This window comes from Panicum virgatum, chromosome 6K (genome assembly GCF_016808335.1).
Source record: "Panicum virgatum strain AP13 chromosome 6K, P.virgatum_v5, whole genome shotgun sequence".
NCBI lineage: Eukaryota > Viridiplantae > Streptophyta > Magnoliopsida > Poales > Poaceae > Panicum > Panicum virgatum.
The window spans coordinates 9,237,420-9,253,501 of NC_053141.1; the positions used below are offsets into that span (position 1 = coordinate 9,237,420).

Below are 16,082 nucleotides of genomic sequence, written 5' to 3' on the forward strand. Positions count from 1 at the left end.
CAGTCTAAGTAATTGTGTCCATAAAATTTTCACTAAAATTGGCCTAAATTGTATGACTGCATAGCATGCTGCCCTGTGCTGTGCTGGGTGCGCTGGCACGTAGCATTTCGTGCTGCAGCTTGCAAGAAACCGAGGCAGACCTCATGGCCAATAACATCGGAGTCTTTGGGTTGGATTTGAATAGTCTATCGCTAGCTGGCTAGCCTATAGATGAGTATTAAATGCACCAGTATGTCTCGTTGGGTATATTAAAAATAAGTATTATAGTATGCTGTAAACTACTAAATACTGAGGTGGAGGAGAGAAAAGAGGAAAGAGAAGAGAGATGAGCTGTAAGCTTACAGCCTGCTTATACACAAGAATCAAGAAAACTCGTGAAAGGAATAAGTGGGCCATGCATTAATAGTGAATAGCTCAACTACTATATAAATGATGTGAGAGAAGGCTACAAAAATCTTTATAGCCAGCTGACTGTATTATTAACCATGCTCTAAAAACGATAGTTGCAGAACTTAAGGAGAACTTAAGTACAAAACATCGCTGTATTGATGACCTGTGTGTTGGACTTTAGAATCTAGGCGGGGGTTAAAATTTCACTTGGGGGGGGGGGGGGTAGCCCCTGCTAAGCAAATGCAAGCGCGAGAAGTCGATTCAACCACTGATGATGCTCTAAATACCTATGTAACAATGATATATGGGACGAGTTGTTGAGGAGAATAGAATGTCGGCCTCGGTGCAGAAAGGCATTTGCATTCTCAAGTGTGCTTAAGGAGATTTTTAAGGCACTTTTGTGGTACATCTTTGTTCCCAAGGGTACTCTCCATCAACAGTTTTGGACACCCACCGTGGTTCATTCTAGTACACTACATGCCGAAGAAGAAGGGAAACAATGCTACTTTGGTGGAGATCCCGACATCTCCAGACCTTGGCGTCGTGCCGCGGGGGCATGACAACTCCAACAGTGAAGAAGTTTCAGTCCAACCCATCGCAGAAGGGGATCTCGAAGTCAACCTTGAGGGGGTATTGTATTTAAAATGAAGCTCAAAGTTGGATAAATACAAATGATGCACTGAAAACCTTGAGAACTCTGAACTCTGAGTGTCGGGCTGATACTCAGATGGAATTTGAGCAAAGATGGTTGAGTTTTGAAGCAAACTTTGTATAATGGAATTGAAGTCCCATGTGACCTCTACAACTTTGCTTAAGAGCAATCAAAGTGTTTATGTTTGGAATTTGAAAAAAATCGATTACTACGGTAGACCTAAAAATAACTCAGCGGGGGCACATGTCCCCTTACCCTCTAGATTTTGATAAACTTTGATCATACTTTGAGAAGTTATAAAGTCAGTACACAAGTATGGTACTGCTCAACTTTTGCGTTGGGTTGGCCCTAGTTACAGAGTGCAGTCAGATTTTTTGCATTTTATATATACATGTTTTTGGCCTCTAAGAAGCTCTAGATGCTGCATCCAACTTCATAAGGATCCTCTCCAAGCAAAGCACTACCAATGTGGATGAAGTAAGGTACATACCAATACTTTGAATATGGGGTATTATGTTGTGTCAGGAGCACGTGGGAAAGAGTAAAAAACACATGGAAATCGATGTTGTAAACGCCAACACTAGAGATTAATAAGCAAAAAGTCATGGGAATGATATATTTTCAGATGAGTGTTTCTGAGGAATACACACTTACTATGTATTATAGTTTGTCAATTTCAACATATGTGAAGTCAAGCACACAAGATCTATAATATAAACGGTATTAGATAACGCTAACATGATGAGCATTGGGCAACTTCTTCGACCGACAATATTTTAAGAAACAAATTAAAGATTTTATTTATTGTTTTTAGTTTACATACACTACTAGAAAACAGGCCAAAGGTCCTGGCCAAAGGTACCAGCTGCTTTTGCAGCCGGTACTGATGCCACGCATCAGTACCGGCTGCAAAAGCAGTTGGTACCTTTGGCCAGCAGCGATCAAAGGTAAGGTGTTTGGTACCGGGTTAAAGCATCACCCGGTACCAAAACTTCAATATAGGAACCGGTTAGTGCCACCAACCGGTACCAAAAGCACAAGGAGGAATAGGTACCGGTTGGTGGAACCAACCAGTGCCTAAAGGGTGGACAATGGCACCGGATTTTGCCATGTCCCGGTGCCGCCACATGCCCACAACAAAGGCACCGGTTAGTAACATCAACCGGTGCCTATGCTTTTTGTTTGGCACCGGTTGTTGAGCACCAACCGGTGCCTTTGAGCCACGCCTATAAATACCCCAACCCTTCCCCCCTCCAAGCTGCCGTGAACTCACTGTTCATGGCAACTGAGTGAGGGGAGGGGAGGCGAATTTTTGTTTTTTTTCAAAAAAGGTTAGTTATTTTTCTCCATAACTTAGCAATTGGTTTTTAGAAGCAATTATCATTTAATTTATTTAATAAGTGAATAGTATCTATTTATTATAGTTATAAGCATTATCAATTATATATTTGAATTCAAATTTATTATAGTATGAATGTACTATTTGTACACTACAATAATGTATATAAATGTATTGTCGACCTAGATGAGTCGGCAATGGATGTACATGTCCGATCGGCATTCAAAGGAGTTCATTGATGGCGTGCATGAATTCATAGAAGCGGCCGAGAAACACAAGTATGACGGTTTTGTTCGTTGTCCATGCAAATTCTGTAAGAATGAGAAGGATTACTCATCATCAAGAGCCATCCATAGTCACTTGTTCAATAGTGGTTTCATGCCGAACTACTATGTTTGGACCAAGCATGGCGAAAGAGGAATTGAGCTGGATAATAATGTAGAAGAAGATGACAGGATTCCTGACTTTGCAGCCAATTATAATTCCTTTTTCAACGACACTGCAATGGGTGAGCCTGAAGAAAATACTGAAGGATACGTTGTAGAAGATGATCTTGGTCAGATGCTGCGCGAAACTGAGGAAGGTTGCGAAACAGAAAAGGAATTGAGAGATCTGAAGCGTATGTTGGAGGACTACAGAACATAATTGTACCCTGATTGCAAACAAGACCAAAAGAAGTTGGGTACCACATTGGAATTATTGCAATGGAAGGCATCAAATGGTTTGTCTGACAAGGGATTCGAGGAGTTGCTGAAACTTATAAAAAACTTACTCCCTGAGGGTAACACCTTGCCGGAGACAACATACGAGGCAAAAAAAGTTGTTTGTCCTTTAGGATTAGAGGCACAGAAGATACATGCTTGTCCTAATGACTGCATCCTATATCGAGGTGAGTATGAAAATTTGGATTCATGCCCTGTATGCAACGCATGCCGGTATAAGATCCCTCGAGATGATCCATGCGACGTTGAGGGGATGCGTGTCAAGAAGAGGTTGCCTGCCAAGGTGATGTGGTATTTTCCTCTAATGCCACGTCTGAAACATTTGTTCATGAACAAAACGAATGCTAAATTGATGCGATGGCACAAAGAAGAACGTAAGCAAGACAATATGTTGAGACACCCCGCTGATGGGTCGCAGTGGAGAAAAGTGGACAGAACATTCCCAACATTTGCAAATGAAGCGAGGAATATAAGATTCAGCTTAAGTACGGATGGCATGAATCCTTTCGGTGAGCAGAGCAGTGGTCATAGTACCAGGCCTGTAACATTCTGTATGTACAACCTTCCTCCCTGGTTGTGTATGAAGCGGAAATTCATTATGATGTCGGTGCTTATCCCCGGCCCGAAGCAACCCGGTAACGATATAGATGTGTATCTGAAACCACTGATTGATGATCTTCTATTGTTGTGGAAAGATGAGGGTGTTCGTATGTGGGATGCGCACACAGAGGATCATTTTAACCTGCGTGCATTGCTTTTCGTAACCACCAACGATTGGCCACCACTAAGTACCTCTCCGGACAATCCAATAAGGGTTATAGGGCATGCACCCATTGTTTAGAAGAAACCGACAGCATGTACCTCAAGCACTGTAGGAAGATCGTGTATATGGGTCATCGTCGATTTCTTCCGATCAAGCACCCATTAAGGAGGAGGCATGCTCACTACGATGGAAAGGCAGATCATCGTACCAAGCCTAGGCACCGTTGTGGGAAAATGGTGTTTGAAATGGTCAAAGATATAAAAGTAGTATTCGGAAAAGGACCCAACAGCAAATCAGTGCAGAGTGATGACGGACGTGCACCTATGTGGAAGAAGAAGAGTATTTTTTTGGGAGTTACCTTATTGGGAAGTCTTAGACGTCCGCCACGCAATTGATGTGATGCACCTAACAAAAAATCTTTGTGTGAACCTTCTAGGTTTCCTTGGTGTCTACAGTAAGGCAAAGGATACATTGGAAGCGCGGCAAGATCTTCAACGTATGAAACAACGGGCCGCCCTACATCCAGAAAAAAGGGATAAAGGACGTCATTATCTAGGTCCTGCGTGCTACACTCTTAGTAAGGAAGAGAAGCAAAGTATATTCGACTGTTTGAACAGTATCAAGGTCCCATCAGGCTACTCTTCGAATATAAAGAGGTTACTGAACTTGAAAGAGAAGAAATTCGCACACGTAAAGTCCCATGACTGTCACATGTTGATGACGCAATTGATTCGAATTGCACTTAGACGTATTCTACCAGCTAATGTTCGAGCAACAATCATAAAGCTATGCGCATTTCTCAACACAATTTCTCAGAAGGCAATCGATCCATCGAGTTTAAGCAGGCTACAAGGGGATGTTGTCCAAAGTTTAGTCAGTCTTGAAATGATATTTCCTCCATCATTCTTCAATATTATGATACATCTTCTAGTTCACCTGGTCAAAGAGATTGGTATTCTCGGTCCTGTTTTCCTTCATAATATGTTCTCTTTTGAACGATACTTTGCAGTACTAAAGAAATACGTTCGTAATCGGGCTCATCCAGAAGGAAGCATTGCGAAGGGTTACGTCACAGAGGAGGTCATTGAATTTTGTGTTGACTATGTGGAAGAACTCTGCCCAATTGGGATTCCAGTATCACGTCATGAGGGGCGGCTGATTGGAAAGGGCACACTTGGAAGAAAATCAGTAAATGCCACAGATCATGCCACGTTGAGCAAAGTACATCTCACAGTTCTGCAACAATCAGCCTTGGTGGCTCCATACATGGAGGAGCACATGCAAATTGTGCGAAGTATATACCCTTTGAAGTCTGAGACATGGATTACAAAACATCATAACGATACATTCGCCACCTGGTTGCAGAAGGAAGTCATGGCCAACGATCAAATTCATGAGCAGCTAGCTTGGCTGGCCAGGGGTCCGGCAAATTCAATCATGATGTACCAAGGATATGAAATTAATGGTTACACATTTTATACAAGAGCCCAAGATAACAAGAGCACCAATCAAAATAGTGGTGTCCGTATAGATGCCACCGACTCTAGTGGCCAAACGAACTCATATTTTGGTTACATTGAAGAGATCTGGGAACTCGACTATGGGCCGTTGAAGATACCTCTATTTCGTTGTCAATGGGTTAAACTCACAGGAAAAGGTGTCGATATCGATGAGTACGGAATGACAACGGTAGACCTCAAAGAGCTTGGCTATCGAGACGAACCATTCGTCCTAGCTAAAGACATGTCTAGCAAAACGAGAAAGGACAAGTCTAGGAATAAATCAAGTTTTGTAGGTGCCGGAGATGAGGCAAAGCGCCATATTGTTCTGGTAGGAAAAAGAAAAATTGTGGGAGTCGACGATGTCACAGATGAAGAAGAATACAATAAGGTTGAAGATATGACTCCGTTCGCAGTGGAGGTTGACACAAGTATTCTTTTAGCCGAAGAGGAGGCTCCGTACGCACGTCATGATCATAATGAAGGGACGATTGTAAAGCGAACCATCGTTAATATTCTCTTAGTTGAATGGTTATGTCTTGTAATATTTTTTGTGAACATTATTAGATTTCTTATGCAACGAATTGATTTGTTGGACAATTAAATGATTTATTATGCAATTATTTGATTTATTATGCAATTAAAATGATTAGTTATGCACCTAAATGATTTATCATGTAGTATTAAAATTATTTTGCATTTAAATAATTTATTATGCAATTATTTGATTTATTATGCAATTAAAATAATTAGTTATGCACCTAAATGATTTATTATGTAGTAATTAAAATTATTGTACATTTAAATGAATTATTATTGTGCACCTAAAACCATAGTTAATATTTTCTTAGTTGAATGATTTACTAGGCAGTTAATAAATTTATTGAGCAAATAACAAATTTATTAGACAATTATTTTAACTATTAGACAATTATTTAAATTATTAGATAATTATATGATTTTCTAGACAATTATCAGATTTATTATGCAAATATCAGATTTATTACGAATTATGAGGCAATTAATAGATTTGCAAGAGAAAAAGAAAGGGTAAAAGAAAAGATAACCTTTGGTACCGGTTGGAAAATCCAACCGGTACCTTAGGGTCCTATTTGGGTAAAAAAAAGTGGGGCGTTGCGCGGGAGTCGAACCGTGGCCGCGAAGCCCAAATTTCCGCGAGTTACCATTGAGATACTGACGAATTCCGTTCAAAGGCGGTCAAAGAAGATTGAAAAGTGAACTTCAAAAGGCCTAATGTACCGGTTTTGTTAATCCACCCGGTACCATAGGGCTTTTCATTTCCCGCCCGTTGGGCCCTAAGGCACCGGGTGTGCGGAGAACCGGTACCTGAGGCTTCGCCTAAGGCACTGGTTGGAGATACAACCGGTACCTAAGGCCTACATAGGTACCGGCTGAATTTTTGACCCGGTACCTTTGGCCAGGGGTTTAAACCCGTTGCCTTCTTCCCAATTCTCCACTGCTCCTCGATTCCTCCGGTCGACCGCCGCCGCCCTCCATCTCCGCGCGCGCACCGCCGACCTCCCTGACCCCTCCACTGGCTTCGCAGCTCGATCCCGAAGTTCCCCGTGGAGTCCAGAGGCCCGGAGGACCCATGCATCGACCCGTCCACGAGCACCGCGCACGGGATTTTCCCCGGAACTCTGCGCCGGTGAGTTCTATGCGCCGCCGCGATTACTTGCCGCTGGCGATCCCCCGGCCACGCTGACCCCTTGTACACATCCGCAGCAACACACCGCATCGATTCGAGGAGACCGGAGGCCCGGAGCAAGCCCTGCAGCGCCCCTTCCCCGAGCTCCGCACCATCCTCGCCGCCGGAGCTCGCCGCCAACCCTGCTGCATCACGCCCCCGACCATTTCAAGCCTCGGTGAGCACCCTCTAGTCCCCGCCATGCTTTTACGCTACATTGCTTTAGCCCGTAGCGCACCCCAGCAGCTTGCACGCCACGCGCCGGCGAACCCCGCCGCGCAGGGCCGTCGCCGTCGTAGCACACGCCGCCACGAACCTCCCCGAGGCCCGCAAAGGCCTCAAGTGGACTACGCATGTCACGTAGTCCCTTCTCGACCCAAACCCCAGCTCGATTCACCCCGGAAATGCCGAGTTCGAACAACTCCGGCCGTGCTCCGCCGCGGAGCAAGGCCGCCGGCGAGCCCCGCCGCCGCCCCGCGCGTCCAGTCGATCCCAGCCGCCCGATCCTCAACCCATGGACGAGATTAGATCACATCCGGATCTAATCTGAGCCGCGGGATCGTGATCCAACGGATCAGATCCGCGTGTACCGCTTCGGCCTGGACATTTTGCTAAAGAGCCCCTGCACTTTCTGAGTATCAACCCGCGCTCCTGTCCTATTCAAAAGTATTTGCAGTTCAGCCCAAAATCTTGCACGGACCCCCCCTAAACTTTCCAGTAATAGAACCTGCCATCCAGCCCTTGTAGTTTTGCGAGTTAGACCCTAGATCTATGCGTTATTTATGTTTAGGTCCTCGGTTTTTGCAGAAAACCCCCAGAAGCTCTGTTTTTCTTACAGTTAAGCCCCTATATCTTGTTTTAAGCCTAGTTTTCGCATTCTACCTCCGTTTTAGGCGTTCTTTATGTCCACGCGATCGTTGTAACGCATAGAATAGTTCTAGCATAGTTTTGGTTGCTGTTTTCATGTAACTCGTGTAATGACGACGACTAATTTCGTATTCGCTCTCTAACTCGCAACCCCGTTCCTCGACCCGGTTCCTCGACCCCGTTCCACGACACACACACACACACACTAACACACACAGACACACACTAACACACACAGACACACACACTAACACACACAGACACACACTAACACACACAGACACACACTAACACACACAGACACACACACTAACACACACAGACACACACTAACACACACAGACACACACACACACACACACACACACACACACACACTAACTCTCTTTCTTTCTCTGTCCCTCTAACACACACACATATTCATTCAAAGAATTGAATTCTCCTGCTTCATTTAAGGATAGACACATACTCTAACACATTTTTACGGTTTCAGTTAAGGATGGACCCCTTCGGTGATGAGCAGGCTACCGGGCAATACATGTTGGACGCAATAAACGAAGATACGAGGGCTAACACCACCCAGCCAATCGCTGAAGAAGATGCTCGGACAGCTGATTCTTTCCTGAATATGTCTGGAGATGCCGATGAAGAAGAAGATGACTTTGCGCCGCCGCCCAATCAATAGCAGCATGTTCCAGTACGAATCTAAAAACTATATGCATGGTGACTTCGGTAGATTGGTTTTGCGATTAACATATCTTTTCTGTAATTTAGTCGACCTCCGCATCGACTTCGTTGAGGCAGTCAAAAGGGAGACGCCGGCCAACCAAGAAAATGGAGGGAAGACAAGTCGTCAGAGAAGTGGACGCAGAGAGCTGTCCAAGTGCTCCAGAGGATGCTAGCATAAAATTTGTCAACCAATGTGGGGTTATTGTTCGGGCAAGAATTCCGATAACCACAAGACTATTGAAAACGACCTAACCCGAAGAACAGCAACACGTCGTGCCTGCACATCAGAAGGAAATGCTATGGGCAGAACTTAAGGATATGTTCACTCTTTCTGAAGGAGTTGACCAAGAACTTGTGAAGAAATGTGCCTTGAGAAAGATGGCCCTTGCCTTTGCAACTTTCAAGAAGAAGTTGTACACCAATTACATCAAGAAGGATAAGGAGCCGAACTGGGACGATCTTCCTCAGGTTAAACCATACTGGAAGGAGTTCAAACAATACAAACTATCAGAGGAAGCCCAAAAAAAATCCGAACAAGCCAAGATGAATGCTGCAAATAAGAAGTACAGCCACCACCTTGGGGCTGGCGGGTACAAGAAGTCAGTTAAAAATGGCAGAAGATGGAGCAGGACCTTATAGATAGAGGCATCAGGCCGATGACTTGGGATTGGCCGAATAGATCCAAGTGGTGGTTATTTGCTAATGGCGTGACACTAAACCAGTTGGATGGAAGTTTGGTCGTGCCCGAGCATATGCAAGAAGTGTCCCGCGATCTAGTCGCTGCAATAGATGAGACTCAACAAGGAACATTCCATCCTCAAAGGGAGAATGATGAGCTGGCAAGGGCATTAAAGAATCTGGAACACCCTGGACGAGCCCGCGGTATCGGCGTGGTCCCATGGAAAGTTGCTTGGGCCGGAGATCCCTCTTACAAGACTCACCGAAAGAGCAAAGCCGAACAGGAAGAGAAACTTCGTGCCATAGAAGAAAAGATGAACAAGAAGGTTGCGTCCTTGGAATCTCAGATGGACGCCAGGGTCAATGAGGCGGTGCAGCTAGCTCTGAACCAAAGGGGCACTGCTGGGTTGCACCCGGATGTTGTGATAAGCCCGGCCTCTTAGCGACGCAGCAGTTGTGCATCCACGGCGGCGCCCGACGTACAAGCGGAATAGCAACCCCAGATTGAGCCAACGGCGGTAGATGACCAGAGGTATCCAGTGGATGATGTCACCATGCCGACACCGTGCGAGCTTCATGTGCGAGCAAGAAATATATCCATTCATGTCACATACGGGTCAGCCCTGCCCCTGAATCCTTCTACTACAATTCATGGAAGGCCGATACCTCCTAGCTACACCTCCATCACAGTCGAGCAGATAGTTGGAAACAATGAGGATCTTGAGCTCGACTTCGTTGGAGAGGATGGAGAGAAGACATTGGGAGACGCACTGCACGGGGTCGTTCTATGGCGCAAGGCCGACATCAAACTTACTGCAAGCACAACGGCTCCCGTGCAGACCGATCGCCCATCTCCGCGGCCTACCTCTCCGCCGTCCCCACTACCACCTCCTTCACCACCGTCTCCGCCGGCGCAAAGGGCCACGAGTACTCCAACTCCTCCTACACTAGAAAAGGGAAAGAAAAAGACAGCATCCCTCCCAGCGGCTGGACCCTCAAAGAAGAAGCAGAAAACGGTCGAAAGACAATTAACCTACGAGAAAACCGCTGAGGAGTTGGAAGAGGAGACTGCTCGATATATAAAAGAACAATTGAAGCCTAAAGTCCCCCCGCCGAGGGAAAAGGTACCTCTAGAACTAGGGAAAAAGCTTCTCGCAAACCTAGACAACCCTCCAAAACCGAAAAGCTTACCCTCGGACTATGATCGTACTCTGACAAAGGCACACAAGGTGAGAAATCTGAAGAAAAAATGTGGCAAGACCATTCCTCAGCTTGGCACACAACAAAAAGAACTCGAGCCCCTCCGGGTGCCAGGGTTGCCACTCCTACACCCGACGGACGTACAACTCCAGGCGGACCTACAGGCCACAATATTTCTTTCTGAAACTGAATTAACGCTAAAGGAGGCAACGGGGCATGTGGAGACAAAAATCCCTGTTGCTCGCACTATTACTCCATTCCAGCATGGAAAACCGTTTGCCACTGAGGAAGAGGAGAAAAGTCTAGGCACGTAGATGTTCAATTTGCATAGATGGTACCTGTGAATGGCGAAAGACGAAGGGAAAATGTTTGGAGTCAAGTATCGTGACCCTGATTTCTTCCGCGGGGAGGACGACTTCTGGGTGTACTTCCAAAATTTATATCACATTTACCATCGACAAGCCCTCGACGCCTCTATCATCACCATTTGGGTATGGTAAGTATCACTTACCTCTACATTAATACTTTTTGTTAACAAGAATGTAATTATATGTGTGCATTATAAAATTTGTATTGCATCATTTAGACAGGAGATCCAAAGAAGCCGAAAACATGGATGGCACCATCAGATCGGCTTCATGTCTCCTTTGCTAGTCAACCAGAAATTGATCAACGAAAGTTACAAGGAAACATGCGAAAACATGTACGATTCGTTGACTAGGCAAAGTTACAAATCCTATATATTCATACAATACAACTTTGGGTAAGCCTTGATCGACTCAAACCTCTGTTATATTACTAAATAAATACTAAGTTGTTGTTATCGCCATAAATTAATAGGGTTAATTTATGGGCCGAAATCAAGATGGGCTTAAAGCAAAAGATGAGGAAGGCTTGTAAATCGGCTCCTGCGTGAGCATCTGGGCCACATTGGCCGTGTATCCTTAGATTTAGTTTGAGATTAGAGATAGAGTCCAATCGGGACAAGATTAGTTTAGATTGTTTCCCAAGTCTCCGGACTATAAATATGTATCCTTCGTTATTCATGAAAGAGAGCGTCATCGCGACTCGCAAACAACAACTCTCGGCGCATCGCCACCCCTAATCCTAGGGTTTCATCCAAGTAAGTGCCATGCTGCCCTGATCGCTTCTTGCGATCAGGGCAGTATTGTTCTTGCTTTTACCTTGGTATTACTCGTACTGAAGCGTTTTTTATGGCGAGTAGTGCTAGTTATCATGATGTTCGTAGCATGGCTTTTAGTAGATCTTTTGTGCTTTGTTGCTTATCATCTGCGAATATCATGTTGTCTCTGTGCAGTCACGTTTCAATCTCTTGCTAGTTCTTATCGCATAGAATTAGTCGCACAGGGACAACACCCTGCTTCTTTCATGTTTAGTAGATCCGATCTGTTATGGTTTGCTCTTATCTTAAGAGTTGGCATAATATCTGCTTGGTTAGGCCTTGCAAACAGATTGGATGATCCAGTGGCATAGTAGATGCTTTATCTTAGCCTTGATAGGGATTGTTCCGGGAATCGGCTCTTGCTAGTTCTTAGGCCTCTGTTTTAGGTTGTGGTTTAGTTGTCTGTTACGTTCGCTAGGCCTAGTCACGTGTAGGATGTTCCGATCTAGCAGTGAAGCTGTTACCATCGTGGATTAGATCAATTAGATTTGACTGAAGCAGTTTTATAGTGATTTGCTCTATTTATCATATCCGGATACAATCAGATCCCGTCTGACACCGGGACTCGATCGGCTCTTCAAAGCCGATGCAAGAGTCATCCCGGGGAGCCGACTACGGCTCGGACTTACGTTTACACGTGTCTTTGTATGCAGGAAACTATTTGGAGTACATCTGCACCCTCCTGATCGGGTATAGGTCAGGTGGCACGCCCGGTTTTCACACCTCCTCCGGGCGCGTGATGGAAATTGCGGGCCGTCGACGAGGGAGCAGTGCCTCTAGCGCCCTAGCAACCTCCCGGCTCTTCGTGTTGCCCGTCGTTGCTCGCCGGTGGGTTTCGGTCGACAACACATTCTGGCACTCCCGGTGGGACGCTCGGCAACAACATCCACCGCAATGATGACCGGAGCTCAAGATCAAGAACCCGCTCCCAAGCCCGTCACATATGAAGAGCTTTCTCCTGAACACAAGAAGAAGTATGATGAGATCAAAGCTCTGCTGGAAGCCGATCTCATCGGCTCTTTTGAGAGGACTTGCAACTATGGCATCAAGTGGAAGGGGTTCTCACCAGAAGGCGCTCTGGACAATGTAGATCTGTCTGTACCATCTGAAAAACGCACCAGAGCCCTGCGTCAGGAGATGAACTACATGGTGGCCCATGCACTTCATCGGCACTCTCAGAGCTTGATGAACGAACTCGAGCGCATGGCGCATCGCGTCATCCAGGAGATAATCAAGAACCAGTACTCTCCATCGGGGCCAATCCTGGGGAGTCACACAGAGGAAGCTGCACTGCATTCTAGGCCGCAACTGCCATTCACATTTGCAGCTCCCAGACCACACAGCTCGCCGATCTACGTTGTCCACAAGATCGGCGGTGATCCTGGAGAAGGCCAGTTCCTCACCGAGCCACCTAAGGAGATTCCGCACGGCTACACGTGCGCCTACATCCCTGACAGCGTCAGTCCAGCACGCTCGGTGCAGATGGTGAACCCAGGAGCTCTTGGAGCAGACGCAGAAAAATAAGCGTGGCTGGCAAAGTACGCTACTGGGCCGAGTGCTGAGCCATCGGCCCTAGGAGTTCTTAGTGTGGAGCAGGTCTGTGCAATACTCAGAGACCAGTTCGGCATCCTGCCCAAGAAGAAAGCGATCGGCTATTCCAAGCCGTATCCAAGCGACTATGACTTGATCCCACTGCCACCCAAGTATCGGCTTCCTGAGTTCACCAAGTTCAACGGATCAGAGGGAGCCAGCTCCATCGAGCATGTGTGCCAATACTTAACGCAGCTTGGGATGATCTCAGTGTCGGATCCATTGAGGGTCCGGTTCTTCGGCCAATCCCTTACAGGCCCAGCCTTTGGATGGTATGCGTCGCTAGCTCCGGATTCGATTCGGACTTGGAGGCAGCTTGAAGATCAATTCCATACCCAGTACCACTCGGAAGCTGCAGAAGCTGGAATTGCCGACCTCGCCCAAGTCAGGCAGAAGCGAGGAGAGACCGTGTCAGAGTACATACAGCACTTCAGGGAGGTCAAGAACTGATGCTACACGTCACGCATCACAGAGAAAGAGGCAGTCGATCTGGCTGTCCTGGGACTTGCTAAGCCGATCAAGGATGCGGCTTTTCAGTTGGAGCTTACGTCTCTGGCACACCTTGTGCAGAAGCTTACCGCATACGAGCATTATCATCCTGAGCTGTACCAGGACAAGTTCAGGCGCCATGTAAACATGGCACAAGCTGAAGAATCTGACGACTCGGGTGAAGAGCAAGAAGTGGCCATGGCAGAGTGCACTCGGGGGGCAAATCATGTCCCATGCAAGCGGATCAAGCAGCAGGGGCTTGTGAAGGACTTCGACTTCGACATAACCAAAACAGAGCAGATATTCGACCTGCTCCTCAAAGAAAAACAGCTAAAGCTCCCAGAAAATCACAAGCTGCCGACGGCACAAGAGTTGTAGGGAAGGCTATACTGCAAGTGGCACCACTCGTTTACTCATGCCACTGGTGAATGCAAGCAGCTGCGTCACCAGATCCAATCGGCTATCGAGCAAGGCCGATTAATCCTGGCTCAGCACACTATGAAGGTGGACATGAAGCCCTTCCCACATGCTAACTTCAGTTCCAAGGGCCAGGACACGGCATTCCACATCAACATGGTGGGACCTATGCGCCGCCATGACAAGCAGAGGAGAGAGGCCGCTTCTGGCAAGCGGCCGCAGAATGAACACGAGTTGGAACAGCAGCATGTGACTGAAGAGCAAGTACGTCACATCCGCAATCAGCTTCCAGCTTCTAATCGGCTTCTGGAGAAATACCAGTACCAGCTACGCCACCGATACGAATCGGAGGAAGACGAGTACGAGCACCGTTCAGGAAGGACATTGGGCAGGCGCCAGGCCATACGCGACCACTGGCATTGCCTGTTCTTCAGGTACTATTGGAATTCCGGCATGAGCCGATTACCTACTATAGATGATTTGAAGCGTCCCCTCATAAGAGAAGACTTAAATGTGATACAAAGCACCAGTCCCAGGAAGCTGATGCCACATTTATTACATCAGATGGTTCAAAACCGTACAAACCTTGGGGGACACTCGATACAGATGATGATAATTATTAACCAAGCTACAACATAACACCAGACCGCAAACCACATAGGGTCTACTACGGGCTCAGAGTACTGCGACAGCGGAGGCATCTCAACGGGGCCGGTTCCACAGGCAAGATTGGGAGTAGAACGATAACCCTACTCGGCGTCGTCTGGAACGAAGTCCGGGTCTTCTTCTGTAAAAAGTGAGAATGGGGTGAGTACGAACGTACTCAGCAAGTCCAACCACACCCACGGAGGGGTTAAATTAGAATAATATGCAAAGGTGAATCAAGGATAAGGTTACGGTTTAATTTGCAGAAAATCAATATTTTAAGAAGGGGTTGATTTTAAAGAAAGACCCTTTTAGAAATCAGTTTTTGTAGCAACACGGAGTTCACGTCTTAAAACTGCTACCGGACTCCCCGTCCGTCGTAGCACACGGCACAACTGCCGGACACAATTCCAAAACAACTCACACCAGCCCATCCCAAGAAACACTAGTTGTGAGACCACACCGTAACTCGCCCAATACCGTGGGCACGGACTATTCGAATAGATTCTTAACTCTGCAGAGGTGTGCAACTTTACCCACAAGTAGGATGCCACAACTCGAACACCGTCGTGTCGGTGTAGATCCCAACATAGCCATTACCCACCATAGCTAAGCCTGACTAACCATCACGGGATGCACCAAGGGGTCATCGACCATTCACACAGGTATAACCGGGCATAAGTCACTCTGGGCTTATCCCTTTTCCTTAGTCACCCGTTGCTCTCAGCCCTCCTGATGGCCGTCACACCAACTAGTGGGATTTATGCTACGCCGTTGCCCATTCAACGGTCGAGTGGTTTGCACGAGAGTGGAGTTAGGTGAGACGTAACACCAACTCGGTCCTTAGACACGACAAGATGGATATCTCCCTTCCTTGCCCTGCCACACAGGCATAAGCACACCAATCGGCAATTCACACAGAAATGCCGTCCATCCCGTCTGTACTCATCTTTCGAAAATCCACATTTTAACCCGCCCCACACACCCTCATTTTCTTTATAAATCAAATAGTATTATGAGTAAAGTCCTAAGCATTCTAATATCGATTAACGTCCAAGCAAAATCAGACATTAATCTAGGTAGTCAAGGAATGGTCATCACAAATCAAGGGGTGGCTATCCAACCGTGTTTTCATGCAAGTAAAAATCATATGCAATTTTATAAAACAGGCCATTGGGTTGTATTTATAAAAACTAGGACAGAAACATGTA

General features: G+C 46.3%; 1 protein-coding gene across 1 annotated transcript in view; it reads right to left on the reverse strand.

The window, feature by feature from the left end:
- Positions 1 to 1,456: 1,456 nt before the first annotated feature.
- LOC120713206 overlaps positions 1,457 to 16,082 on the reverse strand; it is a 32,907-nt gene continuing 18,281 nt past the window's right edge. Inside the window, exon 4 of the mRNA XM_039999211.1 lies at positions 1,457 to 1,622. Within this exon, the coding sequence (XP_039855145.1) occupies positions 1,457 to 1,622 (166 nt within the window). The remainder of the gene's footprint in view (positions 1,623 to 16,082) is intronic.